Source organism: Capra hircus, chromosome 2, assembly GCF_001704415.2.
Source record: "Capra hircus breed San Clemente chromosome 2, ASM170441v1, whole genome shotgun sequence".
Classification (NCBI taxonomy): Eukaryota; Metazoa; Chordata; class Mammalia; order Artiodactyla; family Bovidae; genus Capra; species Capra hircus.
Window position 1 is genome coordinate 9,159,801 of NC_030809.1, and position 26,562 is coordinate 9,186,362.

At 51.0% G+C, this 26,562-nt stretch overlaps 1 protein-coding gene and 1 long non-coding RNA gene across 2 annotated transcripts in view; one reads left to right on the forward strand and one right to left on the reverse strand.

Moving 5' to 3' along the window:
* LOC108637283 lies at positions 7,230 to 9,041 on the forward strand. The gene is made up of 2 exons (XR_001918921.1): positions 7,230 to 7,512; positions 8,668 to 9,041. It is a non-coding gene; the product is annotated as an uncharacterized LOC108637283 (long non-coding RNA).
* The window catches only part of AIM1L (absent in melanoma 1-like), a 30,063-nt gene continuing 13,886 nt past the window's right edge, over positions 10,386 to 26,562 (reverse strand). The window contains exons 7-22 of the mRNA XM_018056341.1: positions 26,304 to 26,433; positions 21,948 to 22,087; positions 21,041 to 21,167; positions 20,769 to 20,804; positions 20,285 to 20,421; positions 20,003 to 20,129; positions 19,608 to 19,747; positions 19,381 to 19,507; positions 19,089 to 19,121; positions 18,850 to 18,962; positions 15,339 to 15,468; positions 13,909 to 14,048; positions 13,408 to 13,531; positions 11,907 to 12,065; positions 10,667 to 10,826; positions 10,386 to 10,570 (exon numbers count right to left, since the gene is read on the reverse strand). Coding sequence (XP_017911830.1) covers positions 10,482 to 10,570; positions 10,667 to 10,826; positions 11,907 to 12,065; positions 13,408 to 13,531; positions 13,909 to 14,048; positions 15,339 to 15,468; positions 18,850 to 18,962; positions 19,089 to 19,121; positions 19,381 to 19,507; positions 19,608 to 19,747; positions 20,003 to 20,129; positions 20,285 to 20,421; positions 20,769 to 20,804; positions 21,041 to 21,167; positions 21,948 to 22,087; positions 26,304 to 26,433 — 1,912 coding nt within the window. The 3' untranslated portion in view covers positions 10,386 to 10,481. The remainder of the gene's footprint in view (positions 10,571 to 10,666; positions 10,827 to 11,906; positions 12,066 to 13,407; positions 13,532 to 13,908; positions 14,049 to 15,338; positions 15,469 to 18,849; positions 18,963 to 19,088; positions 19,122 to 19,380; positions 19,508 to 19,607; positions 19,748 to 20,002; positions 20,130 to 20,284; positions 20,422 to 20,768; positions 20,805 to 21,040; positions 21,168 to 21,947; positions 22,088 to 26,303; positions 26,434 to 26,562) is intronic.

A 26,562-nucleotide genomic window follows, 5' to 3' on the forward strand; every position in this document is an offset into this window, starting at 1 on the left:
TTGAGGTGGATACTCATTCCTGACAGTTGTGGAAAGGCCCTGGAATGGGAGGAGGGAGGCTCTTTCTGGGCCTGCTCCCCACCTGTGGGATGAGGAAGTAGACCCCAGCCCTAGGGTCTGAGGGTTCTGGAGGCCTCTATTCTTGAGAATAGACTGAGTTCACTTTGCAACTAAGTCATTTCCCAAAGAACCCTCATCAGTTATGAGCCCTTTGGCACCAAAGAGTTTATCAGTTCCTAGCAGCTCAGGAGGGAGAGGTAAAGAGTAAGGGAGAAAGAGGTCCTGTAAGTCCAAGCATTCCTTCACAATAAAAACCTTGTCTTCTCTCCCACCTTCCCCCTTTTCCACCCATATCACAGGCATCCTGGGTCAAGCCCATCCTATCTCCTGTCGACATTTAGGACCTTCATATCATATTATGTGTCCTGCCCTTCACCCTTCTCAGTGTTTCAGAAAATAGCATGCTCTCTACATTCAGGCCTCTCCTGCCAATGAGAACATCCTCCTTTGCCTTTTCCCCCTGGGAAAAATCCCCTCCATCCTTCAAGAACTAGTTCAAACGTCCCCTCATTCATGAATACCCTCACTCCCAAAGTAGAATTGTTACACTCTACATTCTAAGAGCCCTGCTGCCATTATAACATTCCTTATTCCATTTTGTGATTCTTTTTTTTTTTTTTTTTCCAGTATGTGTCTCACTTGCAGACTATGAACTTCTCAAGGGAAGGGATCCTTACCCGTCTGTCTTATTTGACTCACGGTAGGTGTCAACAAATGGCCTCACAAGGACGGATGAACAAATGGATGGAGGTTTCCTTGGAATGCGCAGCCCTCTCTCTGCGGGGGTGAAGGCCGCAGAGTGGATCAAACTGTAATGTGAGACACACCCCCTCCCTGCCCCTCCCACCCATGCCATGTTCTGTTCTGTCACTGATCTCAAACACATATTGTGCCGCTGCCCATTGCGGGACTGCCCTAGGCTGGGCACAGTCATTAAAGAGCACTGAGAAACCTGGATGGGGAGTCATCTGAGGTGTTGTGCACACTCAGGTTCCTTTTTCCTTTGGTTGCACTGGGTCTCCCTTCCTGCACACGGGCTTTCTCTAGTTGAGGTGAGTGGGGGCTACTCTTCATTGCGGTACACGGGCCTCTCACTGCAGTGCCTTCTCTTGTGGAGCACAGGCTCTAAGACATGCAGACTCAGTAGCTGTGGTGCGAGGCTTTAGTTGCTCCACAGCATGTGGGATCTTCCCAGACCAGGGATGGAACCTTTGTCCCCTGCACTGGCAGTCAGATTCGCACGGAAGCCCCCCAGGTCCCTCTTGTTCTGCACAAACACTCCCTTTGAGTGGTCTTTCCTGAACACTGACCTACATATGTCCTCCCCCCATTTCTCTTTTTTCACACTACGCTTTTGACTTCTTCACAGCGTTTATTGAAGTCTTAAATTACCATCATGGTTAATGTTTTCTCCATTCAGATGGGCTTCCCAGGTGGCTCAGTGGTAGAGTCTGCCTGCCAATGCAGGAGATGCGGGTTCACTCCCTGGGTCGGGAAGATCCCCTGGAGAAGGAAATGGCAACCCACTCCAGGATTCTTGCCGGGGAAATTTCATGGACGGAGGAGCCTGGCGGGCTACAGTCCATGGGGTCACAAGGAGTCGGACAGGACTGAGCACACACACACACCCCCATTCAAATGTCAGTTCCATAACATCAGGGGCTATGCCCCCTTTTTTTCCCCACATCTGTCCCAGTACCTGGCACACAGCAGATACTTAACAACTAACTATATTTTGTTATAATATTCTATTATCATTTTCCACTTCACTAATCCTCTCCTCATTTGTGTCTAATCTGATGTTAAACCTATCCACTGAGTTCTTAATATTATTATATTTTTAAGTTCTAGAATTTCCATTTGGTTCTCTTCTATAATCTATAGTTCTTGGTCTTGTCTTCTATGTATCTGAATATACTAAGCATTATTAGTTAAAAGTTTAGTTGATAATTGCATTATCTGGATTTTCTGTGTAATTGTTTCTATTATTTATTGCTCCTCTTATTTTTGTTTTTTTTTGATCATGTTGTCTTCAATTTCTATGAGGGGTTGGGCTGTTGTTTCTTGTTCATTTGTACCCCTCATGCATAACTTTTCATGCTCCCAACCCAAAGCCTAGTGGAGGGTGGGGGAGTTTGCCAGGGCCCCCTTCCTTAGCAAGTCTTGAGCTGCAGTTTCCTCCCCCAGCTCCAGAAATCTGTGAAAGGCTCTGCACAGTTTCTCAACTGTCTCTTCCGGAAGGAGCAATTGCTTTTAGAGGAAAAGCAGTCCCAAGTGAGGGGCTCACATCTTTATTCCCCTTAATTCTTCTCTTCACTGGTAACTGCCCAAATATTTGCTGCTATTGCCCCATAATAAGCATTTATTGACTGCATGAATACAGGCATGCAAGGCTTGGAGGTAAGGTGTGATCGCCTTATATTCACTTATTACTCAGCTGTCCCTGACACCTAACTGCCATATTCTGTCTTGTGCTGAGTTAGAGAGGTGACAAGACCTAGAAGGTCTTGGGTCAAGCTACTAGACAATATTCTTAGCAGACACAATCTTTAGAGCAGTGGCCAACAGAAGGAGCTCTTGGAATACTGAGGAACTCCCTCCCTTTGAAGGAGTTTCTAGGAGCAGCAAAATGGAAATTTTCCCAGAGGAAGGGGCTTCTGAGCTAAGTCTTCTTTTTTAAAATATTTATTTTTATTTACTTACTTATTTATTGGCTCACCAAGTCTTAGTCGTGGCATGTATGATATTGGATCTTTGTTAAGGTATGCAGGGTCCTAAAGGAAATCAGTCCTGAATATTCATTGGAAGGACTGATGCTGAAGCTGAAACTCCAGTACTTTGGCCACCTGATGCAAAGAACTGACTCATTGGAAAAGACCCTCATGCTGGGAAAGATTGAAGGGGGGAGGAGAAGGAGACGGCAGAGGATGAGATGGTTGGATGGCATCACTGACTCGATGGACATGAGTTTGAGTAAACTCTGGGAGCTGGTGATGGACAGGGAAGCCTGGTGTGCTGCAGTCCATGCGGTTGCAGAGAGACGGACACGACTGAGGGACTGAACTGAACTGCAGGGTTTTTAGTTGCAGCATGCAAACTCTCAGTTGTGGCATGTGGGATCTAGTTCCCCGACGAGGGATTGAACCCAAGCCCCCTGCATTGGGAGTGCAGATTCTAAGCCACTGGATCATGAGGGAAGTCCCTTGATCTAAATCTTATTAGTACGTCAAGGCTGCATATTGTCACCCTGCTTATTTAACTTCTATGCAGAGTACATCATGAGAAACGCTGGACTGGAAGAAACACAAGCTGGAATCAAGATTGCCGGGAGAAATACCAGTAACCTCAGATATGCAGATGACACCACCCTTATGGCAGAAAGTGAAGAGGAGCTAAAAAGCCTCTTGATGAAAGTGAAAGAGGAGAGTGAAAAAGTTGGCTTAAAGCTCAACATTCAGAAAACGAAGATCATGGCATCTGGCCCCATCACTTCATGGGAAATAGATGGGGAAACAGTAGAAACAGTGTCAGACTTTATTTTGGGGGGCTCCAAAATCACTGCAGATGGTGACTGCAGCCATGAAATTAAAAGATGCTTACTCCTTGGAAGAAAAGTTATGACCAACCTAGATAGTATATTCAAAAGCAGAGACATTACTTTGCCGACTAAGGTCCATCTAATCAAGGCTATGGTTTTTCCTGTGGTCATGTATGGATGTGAGAGTTGGGCCTTGAAGAAGGCTGAGTGCCGAAGAATTGATGCTTTTGAACTGTGGTGTTGGAGAAGACTCTTGAGAGTCCCTTGGACTGCAAGGAGATCCAACCAGTCCATTCTGAAGGAGATCAGCCCTGGGATTTCCTTGGAAGGAATGATGCTAAAGCTGAAGCTCCAGTACTTTGGCCACCTTATGTGAAGAGTTGACTCATTGGAAAAGACTCTGATGCTGGGAGGGATTGGGGGCAGGAGGAGAAGGGGACGACCGAGGATGAGATGGCTGGATGGCATCACTGACTTGATGGATGTGAGTCTGAGTGAACTCCGGGAGATGGTGATGGACAGGGAGGCCTGGCGTGCTGTGATTCATGGGGTCTCAAAGAGTCGGACATGAATGAGCGACTGAACTGAACTGAACTGATCAGATAAAACAACTGAAGAAGGGCTTTCCTTAAAGAGAAAACAACTTGGGTTGTAAAAGAGCCTGGGGCAACTAGAGATGCAAGATGGGTGTGGCTGTGGGCTAGGGTGTGATATATATGGAACCCAAAACAGAAGGCTGGGGAGAAAGGAAGGGCTTGAGTCACACTAAGGAGTTTAGCGCCTGGGAACCCAGCCCTTGTCTATGCTTCCAGCCATCACTTCCACGGGATTGACTCCCTGATAATATCTCTACTTTGGCCACTTGCTCCCAGTGACTACTTACTGAGTGCCTACCATGTGCCAGGCACTATTCTAGGTGCTTGGCATGTATCAATGAACCAGATTCGTGTCTCACATTCTTAGCTACCAAAGAGACTTTTGCTAGGCTGTCTCTTCACTACCTCAACTATGGCGTGTTTAAAGTGGAACTAAGCATCTAAGCCGGAGAAGGCAATGGCACCCCACTCCAGTACTCTTGCCTGGAAAATCCCATGGACGGAGGAGCCTGGTGGGCTGCAGTCCATGATGTCACTAAGAATCGGACACGACTGAGCGACTTCACTTTCACTTTTCACTTTCTTGCATTGGAGAAGGAAATGGCAACCCACTCCAGTGTTCTTGCCTGGAGAATCCCAGGGACGGGGGAGCCTCATGGGCTGCCGTCTATGGGGTCGCACAGAGTCGGACACGACTGAAGCGACTTAACAGCAGCAGCAGCAGCAAGGAGTTTAGGTCTGATTCCTGGGGGATGTAGGGACTATGGATTGAGATTTCCCAAGTCAGGTTTGGAGAAGGCGTATGGTAGGGCAGGAAAATCTAGAGACAGACTAGGTTCTCTCTTTAGCTCTGCATTAATCTGCCCTTCTTGGGTCCTCAATTTTCCCATCTGTAAAATGGGGGTCTCTCTAAGCTCTTTAAGTTTTGCAACCAGGGTTCTGTCTATCCAGATGGTGTTAAGACAGAATGAAGCTGTTCAGAGGGCAGGAGAGGAAGTTTGAAGCCCCACTTCTCTCAGGTACTAACAGACTCCAGACATCCCTCCAAGTCACAAGTCCCAAACTCTAAAAAGCCTTCCAGCACCCAGATCTCCCAACCACAAGCATCTCAAGCTCAACAGCAGAGACTCAGGATGTGGAAATGAAATTTCTGGGGTTTGTAAGAATGTTTGTGCAGATATGAGCTTGGCATTTAAGTATCATCACACGAATCTGCAGCATGGAGAAAGGAGCCAGGGTTTAGCCTGTCTTAGCCGCCTCTTTGTAAGGGGGAGAAGGCTGCCCACCCAGTGGGATGGAGCCAGTTTCAGCAGGGCGATCTTGGGCTTCAACCTGGGCCTCTTGTCTCCTGGGCCAGGGCCCTTCTGGCATCTGCGCCTCATGGACTCTCACCCACCCACTTGCACCAAAGGCAGCCAGCGTGGTGAGGTTAAGGGTCAGGAGCTGCCTCAGGTGAAGGAGCTGATGGGGGTGGGCAGTGATAGGTGAGGCGGGCTTACCTATCGGCATGGGGAATTAGCTCAAATAGTATCGCGCTGGCTGAGCATGCAAGAGGTAGCGGGATTAATGCCCGCACTCTCCAGTTTGGGGCTTTACTTGTGGCTCAGCTGGTAAAGAATCTGCCTGCAATGCAGGAGACCTGGGTTTGATCCCTGGGTTAGGAAGATCCCCTGGAGAAGGGAAAGGCTACCCACTCCAGTATTCTGGCCTAGAGAAGTCCATGCACTGTATAGTGTCACAAAGAGTCGGACACAACTGAGCGACTTTCACTTTTTGAGCAGGTAGTGGAGGGCTCCACACACTTCCTTCCCTACCCGCCTCCTCTCCCCGGGAGCCTCAAGATTCCTGCCCCTTCCTTTTCACTTCCTGGCTTTCACCAGCCTGACTTTCAGGGTTTTGTTTTGCTTTGTTTTTCCCTTAGTTTCTTTTTAGCCAGGGCTGGAGGCCCTAAGGGCTCACTCAAGTTTTTCTGAGGCTTGCTACAGACGGCCCAAAACCGGAGCAGAGAAGAGAGAGAGGGGACTTTCTTTTACTACCGGGCATGCAAACGAGACACAGAATAGGCTAAGGAAGGGAGAGTGAGTGAAGCTGAAGCTGGGCTACAGAAAGAACCCTTGGGTCCTCCAGGAGGGAGCCAGGCAGGGAATGAAGACTTAATCGGTGACTTCTAGGACAGCCCCGGAGGTTACATACACAGCTGCTGCTTCAGACAGACCTGGATGCAATTCCACCTGAAACTGGCTCCTCCTTTTATTACCTTGGGCAAGTCACTTAATATCCAAGCCTCAGTTTCTTCACCTGGAAAATGGGGGTAATTATGGAACCTGCTGCAGAGTCCCACTGAGAGAATAAAGTGAGAGGATGATAAAGAATAGAGCAGTGTTCAGGCATCTTTGTGATTCACCCTATCCCCCCACCCCTGCCTGGGACTTCACAGACACCCCCACCCCAAATCCCTTCCCCTGCAGTTTAGTTAACTCCTGGTCCTCCACTAGCCTTCTCCTATCGCTCTGAGACTAATACAGACACCTATCTGCTGTTTTCTTTATCCAAGTCACAAGTTGCTAGGTCTTAGTAAACTTCAGAAATAATCCACTTCAGTCTTCTCACCTGAGGCCAGGAGGAAACGGGCTTACCTAGAAGCTAGGTTTCTGGGTTCCTGTTACATTTCACCTTCATTTTCACAGAAATCTACACACCCCACTTTTTGTGCTACCCAAGCCTTTCTTCTGAATCTTGGAACGGTCCACAACCTTACTTTGAAACCTAAATTTATCCCAGCCTTTCCTCCTTCAGCGCCTATCCCCTGCCTCAATCTCCTTTTAATGATACTATAATTTTGTAATTCTCTGGCAGTTCTTTCAGAGAGGTACAGTTTCTGGCCCCGGGTCCCAGAATTGATAGGTGATTAAACCAAGATTCAATCCCCACTCTGCAGGACTCTGAACCCTGGGCCCTCTTTACTGCCCTCCAGCTGCCTCTGGGTCTGCCCACCTCCCATGCCCTGGGATGTGCCCCAGTTCCACTCCAGAACCTGTCCATCACCTGCCAGAGCTGTGGAGCTGGGGCCTGGCATCCTCAATCCCAAGGTCTGTAGAAGAGCAGCAGTACCCACCCCACCCCAGAGGCCCTCCTTTCTTTCCCTTCACCCCGCCTCCCTGCTTTACCCTCCTTCAAAAGCAGCCAAGCCCAAAGAGGCCTGCAGACAGCCCTGAGTTCATCTCCAAAAGCTGCTGCCCAGACAGCCGCAGAGAGCTTCTCAGGATGAAAGGCTTCCTCTTCCTCCTCTTCACCATCAGCCTCTTGATTATGGTTCAGGTAAGAGCAGCCCCCTGGAGTCCCTGGAACCACCACCCCAGGCTCCTCAGACCTGCCTGGCAGCGGGGGGAGGGCCTGGAGGCTCCTGGCACCCAGCCTTCCTCCCATGGGAACCAAGGCCTCCGGACACCTGGCTCCCAGCCTTCCAGTTCTTCTGGTTGGGGTCAGATTGTTGGGAGGTTTCCCCTGAGCATTGCTGCCTCTGGTACTTGAGGCTGGGGCACCCTGACAGGGTGCCAGCATACTGAGGCCCCCAAAGGGTGTTGTGGAATAACAGGGGATGAAGAGGCTTGGGAAGACAGCCCTGAGTGACAATGGCATCACCCCACAGGGAACCTGGGGAAATGGTCCTGTTAGGAGGGGGGCCGGGAGAGGTTCAAACGGAGCCTGATGGAGATAGCAAGGAACCGCCACCCCGGGTGAGGAGCCTGAGTGTTTGGCAATGCTAAGAAGATAGAAATCTCCCATTCCAGAAACAGCTAGAGTCTCAAGATCAACTGCTATTCCAAGAGGCAGCTTTGGCAGCATTCTCAGTAGAGGAGAAGGGAGCCATCGAGTTCTCCATCGAGAACAGCCTGATCAAGCATTAGGGACACCTTGGTCACCATCAGAAACAGCTTAATCTCCATCAAGGGCAGCTTTAGTTGCAGAGTGATCAGGCTTTGAGAACAGCTTGATCACCATCTGGCCATCTCTTTGGGGGAAAAAGCCACACCCTCCCTACCTCCACCCACCCACACTCTACCAGGTGCTTTCTCTCCAGCTGGTCTCCCGTGACCTCCCCCACGACTATGATGGCTCTTCTTCCCATCCCTAGACGAGGAAACTGCAGTTCAGAGAGGTTAAGGCCCTGGCTGGGCTATCAAGGTCAAGGCCTGGAGCCACAGATTTCCCTATCTCCTGCATGCTGGAGGTACGGGTGGCCTGGTGGACATGAAAGGAAGGTTCCAGGGCACACAGACCGGGGACTGCCTCTGACCCTGCCTCCGTTGTGGCCCGAAGCCGCCAGCCCTCCCCACAGGACGTTGCGGCAGAAGTCACGACCCTCAGGACAGGGAACCGGGGGCTACAGTCTGGGGGTGGGAGAACTGGGTCTCTAAACAACACACCTGAGACTCACCCCTCCCCGGGCTTGCCCCACTTCTTCTCTTGCAGATACAAACCGGAGTCCTGGGAAGCAACCGCACCTTCACCACCTACAAGAAACCCCAAAGTGGCTCCCCAGCCTTCAGCAGCCTGGCCGGTGGCAGCATCCTTTTCTTCTTGACCAATACCCTCATCCAGCTCTTCCACCTCACCTGAGCTGACACGCCCCAGCCCTCATCTCATGCCCCCCCAAGACAGCGGCCATCGTCACTAGCAGGAGAAGCACCCCCAATCCTTGGGAGGTGCTGATGCTAGAGATGAGCAGGTTATAGGAATTGATGGGCAGAGCTTGGGGTGGGGCCCATGGCTGACACAGGGAGGTTCTGACATGGAGGAGGAAGCACCTCCCAGCTGGGGGTCAATAAAGCTGTTGTGTACTTGGAGCAGGGTCCTACGTGTGGTCACTGGACATCACCAGACCTGAAGAGCCAGCACCCAGGGGCTGCCTGTGTCCCCATCAGCAGGAGAGGTGGCACCAGGGAGCTCACACCCCACCTTCCCTGCCCCAAAGCCTGGAAGCTGGGGCCCTACCCATTTGGATCCCCTTGAAAGGACCCAGCCCAGAACCTGCCGTAGTCACCCTCTCTTTAGTTGCATTTGGTCACCGGTGCCTGGGAGTTCAGGAAGGGAGGTCCCAGAGGACCCACATACACCCACCCAGACCTTGGGCATCCACAGTTGCAGAGGCAAGTCCCCCACTCCATTACCTGAGTTTCTTCTGAACAACAGAGTCAGAGAGAACTGCCCGCCCAACCTCTAGCGGTTCCCTCACAGCCAGCCTCCTGTCGTCACGCCTCCAACCACGGGGGCGCTGAGAAAGGTGAAGAGGCCGCTGTCTGTCTCTTTCCCACCTACCCATGGGTTAGGAGGCAGGAAGGACACACAGCTGCTCTAACCACTCGTACCCCTCTTGGAATTGGGATCAACAGAGAGGGAAAGGGACCCTGGAGAAGTCCCCATCTCTGCCTCTTCCTGGAGGATCTCAGCCAAGAGGCCAAGGGTCTGCTAGATTGAAGGACTATGTCCTGCCCTCTCTGAGCCGGGTTAGGGACCAAGACCCCCTGTCCCGGCTTATCTGACTGAGATCAAACCTTTAGGGCCTGAGACCAGGGTTGGGAGAAATTGAGAGGCTCTGGCGAGCAAGGCCCTTTGAGGTGTGGCTCCCACTCGCCTCTCTCGCCCGGCCCACCCTGCCCCCATCACACTGGACTTCCAGGCTTCCACCCCTGAATTTGTCTGCACCCCTCTGCCATCCTCTAGCCCGGCTGACTCCTTCTCATTCTCCACATCGCAGGTGAGGATTCCCTCCTCCGGGCAGCGTTCCATGCCTTGTGCCTCTAAATATAGTTTCAAGTCCTCCCCTGTGCATGCCTCCACTTCCTTTCTTTGCCTGTCACTGAATGTATCACCCTACCCGTTGGAATCCTCCACTGGACTGTGGGTTGCCTGAGCACAGGGACCAAGGCTTGGTTCATGTTCGTGCTCCCATAGCCCGCGCTCCGGGAACACATCATTTCAGGGAGGCGGTGACAAGGTCACACTCTGCAGTCAGTCTGGTCCCAGGGCTCCCTCTGGTGGCAGAGGGAGGCCTTGCATCTGAACGCCCGAACCGGAAGGAGGGAAGAAGCAAGCCCACCTGAGCCTAGGCAAGTCAGAAGGCACGTGAATAAAACCTCACTCCCGCCCCCCACCCCAAATATCAAGGTGCAGTGTCAAGGATACCTGGGAACATAGTATAAAACAGTTTATGTTACAACAAAAAACCCTATAAAAACATGTCATCCCAGGGAGAGCCTCCAGGGCTGGGGGGTGGCAGGGAGGTTTCAAAGCACATGGACAGTCCAGATCTGGGACGCCCTGTCCTTGGCCAGCTCCCACAGCACTGCGTGGTCCCGATCGTAGCCCCGGCCGCCTGCAGGGGATGGGGTAAGAGACGGGGAGATGGTCAGAAAGAGCTGGGGACTCCACTGCCCTCAGGGGCCTTCTCCCACACACATGCCCAACTTACCCTTCACATCTAGGATCCGACCTTCAAACATCTGGCTGCAGATGTGGCCCGACTCACTGATGCTCCATGTCTGGCGGGGCAGGCGGCTCTCAGCCCACAGCACCACCTTGGAGCCTGTGCTGGGGGGGCCTATCACCTGCAGGCTCATGGTGGGGGCCACCTGAGGCCCCCAGGAGATCGTCAGGCACCGGCCCTCCCCCAGGGACTCTGCCAAACCTAAGACAACTTTGATACACCCAGCTTTGAATTTCTGGCTCTCGTGGACTGTGACTCTGGGCAAACGTCTTGATCTTTCTGAGCTCTGTTTTCCTGGGGGGATGGTTGTTGAAAGGGTTCTGGTTCAATGTGAGAAACCATCGAAGAGCTGGGAAAATATGAACTCCTCCAGGAAGACTTCCATGACTGACTCTTGAAACACAGGCTTTAGCAGCAAACATCCACATACTTACTGGCTATGTGATTTTCAGCCAGTTACTAAACTCTGCTCTGGTTTCCTTACCTATAAAATGGGAAGTATAATAGGACCTGCCCTCTAGTGCCCTCTAGGGATTCCATGCGATGTTCACGTGAAGACATCATGATGTTCATAAGGAAGACATCTGCAGGGTGTCCCCTCCACCGCCACTTTCTCAGGAAGGGCTCCCCTTGTCAGAGATACTGGTATTCCCTATTTTCCTTTCTTCATGTATTTTTCCAAGCACTTTTCAACGCCTAGGACTCATTGAAGCCGTTTCTTTCTCTCCCCACTAGGAAGCAAGCTTCAGGAGGGCCAAACACATGGCGGGTGTTCAGGAAAGATTTGCGCAATGAATCTATCATTTCCTTTTGGCCATGCCTCATGACTTGTGGGATCTGATTTCCCAACCAGGTTCAAGCCCGGGTGCCTGGCAGTAAAAGCCCCGAGTCCTAAGCACTGGACCACCAGAGAATTCCCAAATCTGTCATTAATAATAGGACCCAGATCTGTCACAGGTTATCAGAGCTGGGAGGTCCCTTAGAAGCCTCTGGCCCAGCCGCTTTGTTTTGCAGATGAGACAGAGGCCCAGGGAAGAGCCTGAATTGCCCAAGGGTACACAGCCTGCTTTCTCCAGCTCCCCAGGGTCCCGGTGTCTGTATCTCTCTGCCTCTCTGGCCCAAGACTGGCTCCTGTTTCCGACTGAGCACAGGCTGGGACTCCTGAAGGTGGGCTTGTGAGGGTCTGAGGGCCCTGATGTCGCTGTCCCAGCCCCGAAACCAGTACCTGGTTCTTCAGTAGCCCATCCTCGTAGAACCAGATGTTGCTGCCTCCAGCTCGGGGCTCAGAGACCACCACGCGGCCCGCCTTCATGTCTTCCACGTGGTCCGGCACAGTCAGGAATCCCCCCAGTGCCGCATTCCAGAGGCGGAAATAAGCCCGGCGCTGGTGAGTGGGGGGAGTCGAGAGTCAGGGCTCTCTGGGCAGGGAGGCTCCCCCTTGGGCCCCGAGTGCCCTCAACTCTGGACCCTCTAGTAACCCAAGCTCCCAGGCTCTCCCTCCTGCCCCAAACCGACCTGGACCCTGCTTCTAAGTCACCCCTTCTTTCTCACACATATGCCGAGGGCACACTCACGGCACACACCCACACAGCTGTACATCTGTAGAGGTGCACACAGACACACTGGCAGATGGAGCCCAGACCCACGTGGCTGCACAGGACAGCAGACACAGACACATGGACACATGAAGGCGGTACACGCACTCTTTGCTCTCCCTGCTGACTTCACAGCAGGCACTCCGGTTGGCTAAAAGTCTGGAGAGGAGCCACGGCAGGGCGGACACTGGCTTGGCCACAAATCAGCCAGGGGTCTTGGGTGGTGGCGACAGTAATAACCGCGGTCACAGCCAATGTCTGCTGACATCACACACTGCTCTGAGGGCCACACAGCATTATTCAGCTCTCACAACAGGTCGATCGGACATATCAGCCCCAGTTTATAGATGAGGAAAACTGAGGGCCACAGAGGTAAACTGCCCGCAAAGATGGTAGAGCAAAGCCTTGTCCACTTCTCTGGGCCTTTATTTCTGTACAATGTGAGGGCTGGAGATAATCTCCAAGATTTCTTCTAGCAGTGATGGTCTACGAGGGACCGTACAGGTGTCCTCACACGAAGACACATGCTTTCAACAGTGTCACAAGTACAGCCACACGCAGTCACAAACACACTCTCACAGACGTACAGGGCTGCCACAGATCGCCGCCAGAGGACACACGCATACAAATGGCATTGCACACACACACCCTGTGGCCAGGCCTCCACACACATGCCCTCATTGCACATAAATGAGACACAGGTCCAGACATGCATTCACAGACACAGAGAAACACAGGTACAGACACAGCGTTGCAAAGTGAGGCGTGCTCGCTAATGGGTGGTACATGAGATAATTTTCAGGCTTATGTGGATAATAAGCCTTCTTGTTTAAAAAGTAATGGCAATGTGTTTATCAGTGTCTATTAAGGAAAAATCACACATACACATATCAAACCCACGATCTTATGGACATTATACCTTAGGATAAGGATAAAGTTAAAAAAGAAAAAAGTGAGTTGATTTAGAGGAAAATATTAAAGAGATAACGGTTCTAGAGGAATCATAGTAGGACAAAAATTAGGACCAAAGTACATAAACACCGAATTTGGGAAACGTGGGATGCACACAGACAGGCAGACACACAGACAGATGGGGTGACCCAGATGCGCTCAACCCGCCATGCTACCCACCTGCTTGATGGGGTAGAGGGAGCCCACCCGCTGGGTCCCGCTGTATGTCAGCCAGTTGGTGATCTCACAGCTGCCCACCAGCCACTGGCGGCCTCGGAAGTCACTGTGCTCGCAAAGCACCCAGCTGGACCCAGCAAGCGCCAGAGACACAGCGAAGAAGACAGACAGACAGACAGGAAGGAGAGGAGGCACGGCCGTCAGGACAGTCTCCAGCTCCCCTTCCTACAAGCTGGGACTCCTCTGCCTGGGGTTTGGGCCACAGGAGCGGGTGGAGAGGGAGGCGGGAAAGGAGCCCTGGGTTTGTAGGGCAGAGTAGGGTCCTGGAGAGGCCCCTCCAGGCTGGGGCCCAAGCCCTGAGGTCCAGTGAGTCTTCTCAGCCTGCTCTCCCTCCCCGCTCCCTCCTGGCTTGGACGGAGTAGAAGGAAAGTGGGGAAAGATCCAGAGACCCCCAATCTCCCCCTCCCGCACTAGTAGCCCCCCACCTCCCTTTGACACACTCACACGCCCCCCTTGATCCGCACAGACAGCACGTGACTGTTGAAGCCCTCGGCCTGCAGACTCCGCACCTCCCCGCTGAGCTCAATCTCCTTCCCCTCGAAGCACTCCAGTCCATACAGGAAAATGGACGGCTCGGAAAAGTGCTGTGGGCCGGGGGACACAGAGAAAGGGTGAGGCCACAAGAGCCCCGCGCTCAGCTCCCCTCCCCCCAGTTCCAGACGCGTGACTCCTAGGTCAGTATTTCAGGCTGTCTTCCTCCTGAGCTGCACCCCACAGGGCCCCTGACTCCTGGACACTGCCAGCTGGGGGCGCCCACATGGTCAGACGCAGCCTGGGCTGGATGGGCACCCCTTGCCTTAATACCGCCTCCCTGGTAAATGGCACTTCTAAGAAGAGTAAGAATAATAACCCTGGTCATTATAACATCAGTTCACGAGTATTCAGGGCTGACCGATTCGCCAGATTCTGTGCTAAGAGCTTTTCTTGATCTCATCAGAACTTCACAGCCCTAGACGTAGGTGCCATGATTATCCCCACTTAGAGGCAAATTGAGGCTGGAAGGAGGAAACCGCTTGCTCAAGGCCCTTACAGCCAGGCTCCAGAACCGGGTATGTTTTCAGAGCCCAGCGTGGAGTTGCAAAGAGCATGGACTCCAGAGCCAGGCTGCCTTGGGAAGAACCTGGCTCTGCCAGTCACCAGCTGTGTGACCTGCAGCAAGCTGCATGACCTCTCTGTGCCTCAGTTTTCACATGGGAAAAAGGCAGAAGATAATAGTTGTATGGCTCCTAGGATTGTGGTGAGGATGGGGCATCCTAGAGCACTGGAAGCCTTTTAGCCCCGCCTGGAGCGTGGTAAAGTCAGGGCCAGCCGTTCTGCTTGAGCTGCTCCCACTGGTCCCCTGTCCGCCACCAAGTCCTACAGACCCCAGGTCCTTAATAGGACCAGTGTCATTTCTCTCTGCTTGTGTCTGGTCTAGGACATCATGATCTGTCCTGGTTCTCTGTCGCAGCAGCCCCGGCCTTCCCCTGGCCACTCATCTCTGCCCATGCAACAGAGCCATCTTCCTGCTTCACTCCCCCCTACCCAGAACCACCACCTCAGTGGTCGCCCATGCCCCCAGCCCACCCCCTGAGCACCAGCCCCTCCTGGCCCTGGCCCACCCTGGTTTCAGGACACACCACTCTGTGCTGTAATCTTTCTGGGTTCCTTGAAGGTAGGGCTGTGTCTGATTTATTTCAGGGTCCCCAGGATCTATCTCAGCAGGGACTCAACAAATCCCTGGTAGGCTGACCTGGCTTTGAAGCGCTGGGGTCAAGAGGACCTGTGGTCGTTCTAAGGAAGGCTGGATTTAAGCCCGACAGCTCACTCAGCAGTAGGAAGAGGCAGGCTCACCTCTGCCTCAGGGGTGCCTGGAACTGGACAGGGGCACTCACCAGGGGCACCTTCCGGAGAGAGCCTAGGACTGTGGAGGCCAGGCAGCCCATGGCTGTGAGAGTAGGGAACTCGCCCTCAGACAGAATGTACTGCTCACCCTCAAAGTTCTTCTCATCGAACAGGATCCAGCTGGCGAAGGAAGGGGAAGAATAGGGGGACATGAGTAGGTATTTGAGCCCACCCTGTCCTTGGCCTACACGGCCCCCCTGAGATATAGCAGACTGAATGCAACCTTGATGGGGGTCCCTCAGGCCAGGGGAGGCCAAGGATGACCAGGCGCTGCAGCAGCACGAACTGAAGTCAGACTTAAGACAGAACTGAATGGAATCACACTGCCCTTCAGGAGAAATCTGGCAGTCACGCCAAACTTCGTGCACAATTACTCAGCAAGCCTATTTCTCAGAATCTGTTCCAAGGACACCCTTCACGAAACAACACATACACAAGGCTAGTGACTACACATTGTTTGCAGTGGCAGAGTGGCAGCAGCCAAATGTCCATCAACTGAGGACCGGAAGCACGAATCTGGAGTGTAACACAGCAGTCAACAAGAATGAGGACGAGCTTTCAGAGGGATATAAAGTGACCTCCAAACAGTCTTAAAAAACGAGGTGCATAACAGTGTTGATGGTATGCTTCCTGTTTAAAAAATTGAGATAAAATTCACTTTTTTAAAGAATACAATTCAGTAGTCTTTGGCATATTTATCAGGTTGCAATATGCTTCCTACTGTGAAAAAAAAAATGGAGAAGGAGGAAAACAAAATATATTTGGTTTCTACAGGTATATGCAAATTTATATATAGTGTATATTTGCTTATATCCTTAAAAAAACAACGAATGAGTGAACAAACATTTTAAAAAATGAGGGTGGGAGAGGAAAAAGTAGCATGAGCAAAGCTGTAACTTGTTTTTTAAGTCTTAACTTTGGAACTCTTATGGACTGAATGTGTATCTCCCCGGAATTCATAGGTTGAAGCCCTCACCTCCAATGTGATGGCCTTTGGGAGGTAATTAGGTTTAGATGAGATCATAAAGGTGGAGCCCTTATCGTGGGATTAGTGTCTTTATAGGAAGAGAAAGAGAGGAATTCCCTGGCAGTCCAATGGTTAGGATCCAAGCTTTCACTGCCAAGGGCCTGGGTTCAATCTTTGATTGGGAAACTAAGATCCCACCAGAGGAAGAGATCCCTGGGGACACAGCCAGAAGGCAGCCATCTGCCAGCCAAGAAGAGAGCCCTCACCCGGGAACCAAACCAACCAACAGCATGATCTTGGACTTCCCAGCCTCCAGATCTGTGAGAAAACAAATTCCTGTTGTTAAACCACCCAGAGTACTTTGTTGCTAGCTCAAACTAAGACAGGAACACAATAAATATTTTCAGTAACTAAAAACTAGGATTAAATAAAAATGAGAAGTATTCCTAAAATTAAAATAAACAATGTAAATGAACCTAATTATATATCAGGTTGGTGGAATAACCGCACAGAAAAAAGTAAACAACACAATATTTTGAAATGAACATACCTAATGGGATGTAGGTGAGTGTATTGAGGACAAAAAGAACAACAGAGAAACCTCAAACAGCATTCACTGGGTTTTACTGTGAGTAGCAGTATTATCAGTAGTAGAATCAGTATTACAATTTTGAAACACGTAGCATGCAAATTTTTGGTCTTCAAAGAGCATTATCCATTAAAAGCAACCAGGATTCTTTGGGAAGTGACTCCAGGTTAGAGGCGAAAAATATATACAAAATGATCCAGGAACATCTTATTGTACCAGAAAAAACAGCAAGTTATTAAAAAAAAAAAATTATTGGGATCATATCAAAAGTACCCAGGAAAGGGACTTCCCTGATGGTTCAGTGATTAAGAATCTACTTTTAAATGCAGAAGACTCGGGTTAAAGCCCTGGTGTGGGAACTAAAATCCCTCATGATTTAGGGCAGCCCACCTGCCACAGAGAGAAGCCCTGGCGGTGCAACAAAGACCCGATGCAGTAAAAAATAAACATACAAATTTTTTAAAAGTACCCAGGAAGCAATCTGGAGGGGCGTCCATTTGCCAATGGTGAAGTAATTTGAGTACACAAATGAATAGTGACTCCAGAGGACCGGAGCCTTTCATATACATAAAAACCCATGAGTCCATAACAATACTTTTGAAAAAATCTTCATTGGTCAGCTTTGGTGGTTGCTAGGGCACTGCTTCAAAAATTATTCTGAAAATTGATAAAGAGAAAGGGGCAAATACTGACTCTTGGGAAAGGATCAAACTGCCTTTTTTGCAGAAAGTATTTCAGGTAAATAAATAGTTAAAAAGGGAAAGTTCTTCTTTATAGAAGTATTCCAGCTAATATATGTAGAATGAATAACAAAACTTAGAAAATCATTTTGTAACCTCTAAAGAAATAATGAGTCTAGGCAATTATCATCAATGGATACTGCTGCTGCTGCTGCTGCTAAGTCGCTTCAGTCGTGTCCGACTCTGTGCGACGTGCAGCCCACCAGGCTCCCCCATCCCTGGGATTCTCCAGGCAAAAATGCTAGAGTGGGTTGCCATTTCCTTCTGCAATGCATGAAAGTGAAAAGTGAAAAGTGAAAGTGAAGTCGCTCAGTTGTTTCCGATTCCTAGTGATGGATACTAGATATCATTAAATAAAGGTCACTGAGGAATCTTATAATGTAGGGATCTTAATATCATTTAAAAAGGGACAACGAGACACGTGCATCCTGATGTGGTGCAGTGGGAAGTACATGTACCACGTATATAATATTCTTGACAAAGAAACACAACACCCTGAATCTCAGCAAGCCTCTGGAGGTAAACTACCTGTTTACAGGAAATATGGGGCACAGAGGAACCAAGCTTAAAAGGAAGCAATCATCTAAAACACAGAAGATGGGAAACTTACAGGGCAAATTATTGGGTTTCTTTAAACGAATAAATGGTATCAGACAAAAAGAAGGGGAGGGGACTGCTATACATTAGAGATCAAATGGACCAAATGTGATGTGTGGACCCTGTCTGGATTCTAAGAAAAACAAACGAATTTCACAAAGGCATTTTTTGAGATAACGGGAGGAATTTGAACATGGACTGGGTATTAGATAATAATAAATTACTCCTCATTTTATTATATGTGATAATAACTTGAGGCCGGGTGTCCTTTCTTGTTAGAGCTATATACTGAATTATTTATCTGTAAAATTTTATGTTGGGTTGGGGATTTAAAATATTCTACCAAAAAAAAAAAGGCAGAGGGGTGAATGAAAACTGAAGTTCTGTATACTGTCTACAATGTTTACATTTGCTATTAAAACTTTATTTTGCTTGGTTTATTTTAAGATTGCATGATTCTCGGGGCAGAAGAGCTTACCCCAAGGAAGCCAAAGGAAGGAAGTCATTTCAAACAAAGACCTTCTAACTGCAGCCTCGATTTCCAAGCTGAGCTAAGCGCTTCAGGGCAGGCGCCCACAGGCCCAGTCTCCCCTTTCCCACGTCCTCACCTGCCGCCGTGGACTCGGCAAGACTGGGGCTGGAAGGCGGTGGGCAGAGAGCTCTGGTCATCTTCAAAAGAGATGTGGTCACCCAGGAAGTCGGGGCCGGAGAAAAGCTGAATCTGGCAGCAGAGACGGGAAGAGGTGCGAGTGAAGGAGAGTGATGGAGTTGAGGGGGAGAGAATAGGGAAGAGAGGGAGAGATTTTAAATGAGGGTGAGGACACAGAGGCCCCAACCACCTCCTTACCTTTGAGATAAAGTGCAGATTGTGCTCCCCGACCTGAAGGAAGGGACCAAAGTTTTGAGATTCAACGAGAGTACTAGCCCCTAGCCTCAACGCCTCTGGTGTCAATATTCCAGATCCTTTTCGCAGTTCGCGCGGAGTCTGGAGTCTGTGTTGACTCCGCCCCCTTTCAGGAGACCCCGCCCCCAGGAGCTCCAGGCCTGCTCCTTCTAGTCCCGCCTCCACTGAAGCGGGCACAGCCCAGACCCCAGACCCCTCCCCACCAAGAGGCCCGGCTCCTGCGGCCGCCACGCACCTGAAGGACCGGCTGCAGCGAAGCGAGGGCGCTGTTGCCCGAGCCCCAGTCGTCGCAGTTGCGGTACACGCCCTTCTCCAGCACGTACTGCTCCCCGGAGAAACCCACCTCCTGATACGCCACCCACCTGCAGGAAGGGCGGGGTGCGGGTCAGCGGGGCGGAGCCGACGCCTCTGCTGGAGCCGCCCCCGGCCCGCCCAGCTCCCAGGAGCCCCCTAGTCACTCACACGCCGCTGAGCACGTGGATGGCCTGCGTTCTGGGGCCGTGTCCCGCCAGCTCCACGTCTGGCAATGCCTCGCTCACCTCCACGCCCGGCCCCTCGAAGTCCATGGCCTCAAACAGCACCACGGCCGGATCCCCAAAGTCCTAAGCCCGAGAGACAGTCGATTGCTCCCGGCTCACGGACGGACAGAAGGAAACCCCTGGGAGTGCCCAGACCCCTAGGACGCATCCCACTAAAGGACTTTGGGGTGAGGTGATCAGGGTGGGCTGGGGAAGGGCAGCAGGAGGGAGAGAGGCTAGACTCCAGGAAGACTTCCACTACCCTGGAGAACAAGGAGAGGAGGCACAAATTCTCTCAACAGAGGGTACCAGCTGAATGTCCCAATTGCTCTTGCTTACCGTTCGGATGACCCGCAGGGAGGTCAACACCTCGTTATAGCCTCCCCAACGTGACCAATCAGCGTATTCTCCCTCTTCCAGCAGATACTGGTGACCCCGGAAACCTTCCTTCTCGTAGCCCACCCAGCTGAGCAGGGGGAGACAGACAAGCAGGGAGTCACAGGAAGCCCACGGGATTGTGAAATAGCTGCCCCCACCCCCAGGCAGCCCAGGTCATCCCCACCCTGGAGGGTAGAGGCCAGTGGGGAGGATGAGGTAGAAGGAAGGGTCCTGAGTCCTCACCAGCCCCCGAGAACTCGCAGGGACCCCACAGAGGCCAAGTTGGGGCTCTGGCTATCCTCTGGCTGCTGCAGGTTGTAGATGTCTCTGTTCACTTCCCAGCTCCGGCCCTGAAACCCTGGGGCCTCATATACCACAGCCTGTGGGGGAAGGGGTAGTGTGGGGTTGGACCAGACCCACCCAGCCATCCCCGGATGACTCTTGCCAGCATCAGCCCAGAGCTAAGCCCTCCCAGTCCCTCGCTTGAGCCCCATGCCCTCCCCTGACTCCTTTCTCTTCTCTGACCTGTGACTTGGTCCTTCCACATCAAAAGCGGGTTCCCAATGAATCAGTCGGGTTCCACCATCACCACCACCACCTGCCCCCAGACCCAGCCTCTGGCCCCAGCGCCCTCCTCTCCGTCTTCTAGTCCAGGCCATGGTGCATACACACACATACACACCCCCTACCCAAAGGCCCTCTTTGACCCTGAAGCCCAGGCTCTTACCTTGGGCTCCCCTGGCCTCTCCACACTTGGGCAGCCCTGCAGAGAAGACAGAGTGAGACCCCAGCCCAGAGGTGGGGAGAGATAGACTGGGGCTGATGACTTTGGGTTGACTTGTTCCTGAGACCCTTAAAAATGGCCAATCCCATGTCCTACCCCCTTCCCTTAGGATCAAATCCTCCCTCTCCTCGAATCCTATTCCCAGTAGGAGTTCCCAGGCCCTGCCTCTTCTTCCAGACTGCAGGGCAAGGCTACTGGGCCCACCTACTCCTTACCAATCTCATGGGCTTCAGGGAGCCCACGCTGGGGTCTGATGCTCCCCAGGCCTCTGAGGTGGGGTACTCTCCAGGCTCCAGAATGCAGGGAGTATCTTCAAAGAAGGGTTTGGGGTATAGAAGCCACCTGGAGAAAAGCAGAGAAGTAGCTGCACCCTAGACTCCCAGGAATACAGATTAGTGGATGGGGTGGAAGGTGCAGAGGGAAGAATTGAGTTTGGGGGGAGAAGCCCTGATCAAGGGAACTCTGGAGAACGTTTCAGGCCCCCATCATCTCCTGCAGCAGCCAGTCCATTGATCTCTCTTCTGACCTGACCCTCTGTAATTGCACACAGAGGCTAAGAGTTCTTTCTAGCACCCATACCTGCTTAAAATTCTCCATAAGCCTCATAATACAGCCCAGCTGCACAAAGAGGCTTTCCTCCTGGGCCTCCCATCTCCCCAATTGTGCTGCTTTCTCTGGCCAGACTGAACTTTCAAAGCTTAGATCTCTCACCTCTGGACCTTTGTAGGTGCTAGTATACTCTCTTTTTTTCCCCATTCATTCAATTAACAGATATTCAGGGCCATCTACCCCATGCCAGTTCCTGCTTCAGGCATCAGGGACACAGTAGTGAACAAAACGTATGAAGTCCATGCCTTCATGGAGCCAATTCATCCCAGCTGAGGAGTCTCCTCCTCCAGGAAGGCTTCTCTGACCTGGGCTGGTTTGGTGCTGTTCTTTGCTCCTGCAGCCCCGTGCTCCTCCATCCTGGAACTCCAGATTGCTACTGTCTGCTTGCTTGCCTGGCCCCACCAGTAGGCTGAGCACTTCTCGCAGGCAAGAACCATGTCCTGTCACTTCTGTGTCCCCAGCACCCAGCAGAGTGAGTGTTAAATGAAGGGCTTCCAGAAAGCCCAGACTCACAGTCCTGCGGAAACAGTGGCAGATGCCACTTGCAGGGGCCTCTCCAGGCCCTGGGGGTCCTCCAAGGCCTCAGTCAGCTTCACTCGCTCCCCTTTGAGGCCCTCCTCAGAGTACAGACTGATCTCTGGGGTAATGTAGTCCTGCAGAAGGAGAAGGGTGGGAAAATGAAGTGTGAAACAGCACCTTGGACCTCCCTGGAAGAGGGAGTCGTAATGGCCCCAGTGGCCACGATGGTGTGGTCACTCAGCTAGAGCTAGACACCCTAGACTGTGAAGTGGACCTTAGGAAGTATTACCACGAACAAAGCTAGTGGAGGTGATGGAATGCCAGCTGAGCTATTTCAAATCCTAAAAGATGATGCTGTGAAAGTGCTGCACTCAATATGCCAGCAAATTTGGAAAACTCAGAAATGACCACAGGACTGAAAAAGGTTAGTTTTCATTCCAATCCCAAAGAAGGACAATGCCAAAGAATGTTTAAATTACTGTACAATTGCACTCACTTTCACATGCTAGCAAGATTATGCTCAAAATTCTTCAAGCTAGGCTTCAGCAGTATGTGAACCAAGAACTTCCAGATGTACAAGCTGCATTTAGAAAAGGCAGAGGAAAAATAGATCAAACTGCCAACATTCGTTGGTCATAGAGAAAGCAAGGAAATTCCAGGAAAGCATCTACTTCTGTTTCATTGACTATGCTAAAGCCTTTGAGTGTGTGGATCACAACAAACTTTGGAAAATTCTTGAAGAGATGGGACCAGACCACCTGACCTGCCTTCTGGGAAATCTGTATGCAGGTCAAGAAGCAACAGTTAGAACCAGACAGGGAACAACTAGCTGATTCAAAATTGGGAAAGGAGTGTGACAAGGCTGTGTATTGTCACCCTGCTTGTTTAACTTAAATGCAGAGTACATCATGCAAAATGCCAGGCTGGATGAAGCACAGACTGGAATCAAGATTGCCAGGAGAAATATCAATAACCTCATCTGTGCAGATGATACCACGCTAATGGCAGAAAGTGAAGAGGAACTAAAGAGCCTCTTGATGAGGGTGAAAGAGGAGAGTGAAAAAGCTGGCTTAAAACTCAACATTCAGAAAACTAAGATCATGGCATCCGGTCCCATCAGTTCATGGCAAATAGATGGGGAAAAAGTGGAAGTAGTGACAGACTTTATTTTCTTGGGCTCCCAAATCACTGTGAATGGTGACTGTAGCCATGAAATGGAAAGACGTTTGCTCCTTGGAAGGAAAGCTATGACAAACCTAGACAGCATATTAAAAAGCAGAGATATCACTTTGCTGACAAAAGTCCATAGAGTCAAAGCTATGGTTTTTCCAGAGTCATGTATGGATGTGAGAATTGGACAATAAAGAAGATGAGGGGCAAAGAATTGATGCTTTTGAATTGTGGTGCTGGAGAAGACTCTAGAGAGTCCCTTGGACAGCAAGGAGATCCAACCACTCATTCCTAAAGGAAATAAACCCTGAATATTCATTGGAAGGACTAATGCTGAAGCTGAAGCTCCAATACCTTGGCCACCTGATGTGAAGAGCCAACTCATTGGAAAAGACCCTGATGCTGGGAAAGGTTGAAGGCAGGAGGAGAAGGGACGACAGAGGAGATTGTTGGATGCCATCACCGACTCGATGGACGTGAGTTTGAGCAAACTGTGAGAGATAGTGAAAGACAGGGGAAACTGGCGTGCTGCAGTCCATGGGGTCACAAAGAGTCGGACATGACTTAGCGACTGAACAACAGCAAGTGGTTAAGACTCCGTTGCCAATTCAGGGGAGCATGAGTTCAATCCCTAGTCAGGAAACTAAGATCCCATATGCCGTGTGGCATAGTCAAAAGATAGAAACAAAACCACCCATCACCCTTCAGAGACTACCCCCGTCCACACCTGCCTTCCCCAAGTCTGTTCAGCTGGGGCTGCCAGGGGCTTCTCCCCAGAAGCCAGAAACAACTGGGGTGTTCTCTGCAATGTCAGCCAGATAAGCCTGAGTCCAAAGCCCTCGCTGGTCCCTCTCTCGCTGGCCCTTTGGGACATAAGACCAAAGTTCTCAGAAGGAGCCTGCCAAGTACCATGCCCTTTGCCCTGCCTCTGGGAACCTCATTTCCAGCCTGGTGGAGGGATGGGCAGGATGGACAGCCATTTCTGGAGATCTGAATTTGATCCTTCTTTGTATACAATTCCAACTCTATACCAATTTCTGCTGCTGCTGCTGCTGCTGCTAAGTTGCTTCAGTCGTGTCTGACCCTGTGCGACCCCATAGACAGCCCACCAGGCTCCCCTGTCCCTGGGATTCTCCAGGCAAGAACACTGGAGTGGGTTGCCATTTCCTTCTCCAATGCATGAAAGTGAAAAGTCAAAGTGAAGTCACTCAGTTGTGTCCAACTCTTTGCGACCCAGTGGACTGCAGCCCACCAGGCTCCTCCATCCATGGGATTTTCCAGGCAAGGGTACTGGAGTGGGGTGCCATTACCAATTTCTACCCCTTCCTAAACTGGAAGGACTGATGCTTAAGCTGAAACTCCACTACTTTGGCCACCTGATGCAAAGAACTGACTCCTTGGAAAAGACCCTGATGCTGGGAAAGATTGAAGGTGGGAGGAGAAGGGGACGACAGAGGATGAGATGGTTGGATGGCATCACCGACTCAATGGACATGAGTTTGAGTAAGCTCCGGGAGCTGGTGATGGACAGGGAGGCCTGGCGTGCTGCAGTCCATGGGGTCACAGAGAGTCGGACACGACTGAGTGACTGAACTGAACTGAAGTGAAACTGGCCTCCACCTGCTCTGCATCTCAGGAAGCTACAGATCCTTTCTGCATTTCTGGGTGTTTCTTCTTCATCAGGATCATTTTCATTCACTCGCTTCTTCATCAAATGTTTATGAAACAGGGACTTCTCCAGTCATCCAGTGGCTAAGATGCTGAGCTCCCAATACAGGGGGCCCAGGTTTGATCCCTGGTCAGAGAACTAGACCCCAGATGCTGCAACTAAGACCCAGCATAGCTGAGGAAGTAAATAAATAAGTATTTTTTAAAATGTTTATGAAACATCTACTGAGTGTAAGACATATGCTAAGGTCCTGTCCTACCCCTTCTCATTTGGTCTTCCCAGCGGGAAGTGTTACGGCATTCCCAGACTAGGAAAGTCAGACTCAGTGAGGTTAAGTGGGCTGCCTGAGGGCACCCGGCCTGTAAGTGGCAGGGCCAAGAACAGAGCTGTGCAGTTTTTGTTCACTGTTGCAAAGCACATCCCAGTGCCTGGAACACAGTAGGCACCTAATCAATGCTCACTGAATCAAAGGAACCCAAGTCCACCAGACTTCAAAGCCCTTGGTTCTCTTTTGTACCTAAATTACCTCCCACATGAAGATGAATTTATTGTGAGAAGCTCACAATAAATTGTCTGCAAACATTTGTGTGTTTCTGGAGAGGGTTTGAAAATTCTTGTCCCCTCTTTTGCATGGCTGGGCCACTGCCCTAGTTAACATAAGATTCTCTTCCTCTCTTACCAGGAGGATTGCAACAGCTCTGGACTCAAGAGTTATTTTGTCCTTCCATTAAAAAAGAAGAAGAGAAAAAAAAAATCCCAAAACGTCCTGATTTTAGATTTCTGTTTTCTTTTCTGGGTCTCTCTGGTGTCCAAGATGGTTTTGTCCGCTTAATTTTAGTGATTTATAAACCTGTGTTCTGAAAATGGTATTTCCCCACCTTAGAGATATGAAACTATAACATTGTGTCCTTTCCGACCACGCTGTTGTTGTTTAGTCCCTGTGCTCGTGTCCGACTCTCTGCAACCCCATGGACTATAGCTGGCCAGGTTCCTCTGTCCATGGGATTTCCCAGGCAAGAACACTGGAGTGGGTTGCCACTTCCTTCTCTAAGGGATCTTCCTGACCCAGGGACCAAACCCCTATCTCCTGCATTGGCAGGCAGATTCCTTAGCATTGAGCCACCAGGGAAGCGTCTGTGTGCGCGTGGGTCTATGCACGGCACCTCAGCTCTGGCTGCAGGCCTGAACACCTGGGCCCTGGATGGGTGGTGAGTGCCCACAGCCAGCCCCACCCATTTATGTTGCTCTAACTCCATCCTTCCCCAGGCTCCAGCTGGAGCTAGTGCGGCTTGGCCTCGGCCTCCCCAAGCCAGGCTGAGCATCCCGCAGAATCCCTTTCCTCTCCAATTGGCTCCACAGTCAGGACTCTATACAGGTATAAACCCTCTTCAGGCTCCAAGCCTGTGATCTCTCCTAGAAATCCCAGCTCTAGGTGTCCCTGTCTTCCTCCTCAAGGCCTGGGACTTAGGGTAGATGAGGCGACATCTGGTCCCCCACACCCAGCCACTCACCCGGACGACCCTCCTCAGGGAGCCAATGCCTTGGGTACTCCATGCTGATCCTGGGGCTCCAAGTTCTGTATCCCCTTGAGGCAGGACCAGCTTCCGGCCCTGGAATGCTGGCTGTTCGTGCAGCACCCAGCTGTGGGCACAGAGACCTAGGGTCACCGAATGGAGTTGGGTGGGAGGTACGTGGGGAGGATGTCCCCGCAAGGCAGGGTCTCTGGGTAGCTATGGGGGGCTTCTGCCCTCAGTGGGCACTTCTCACTGT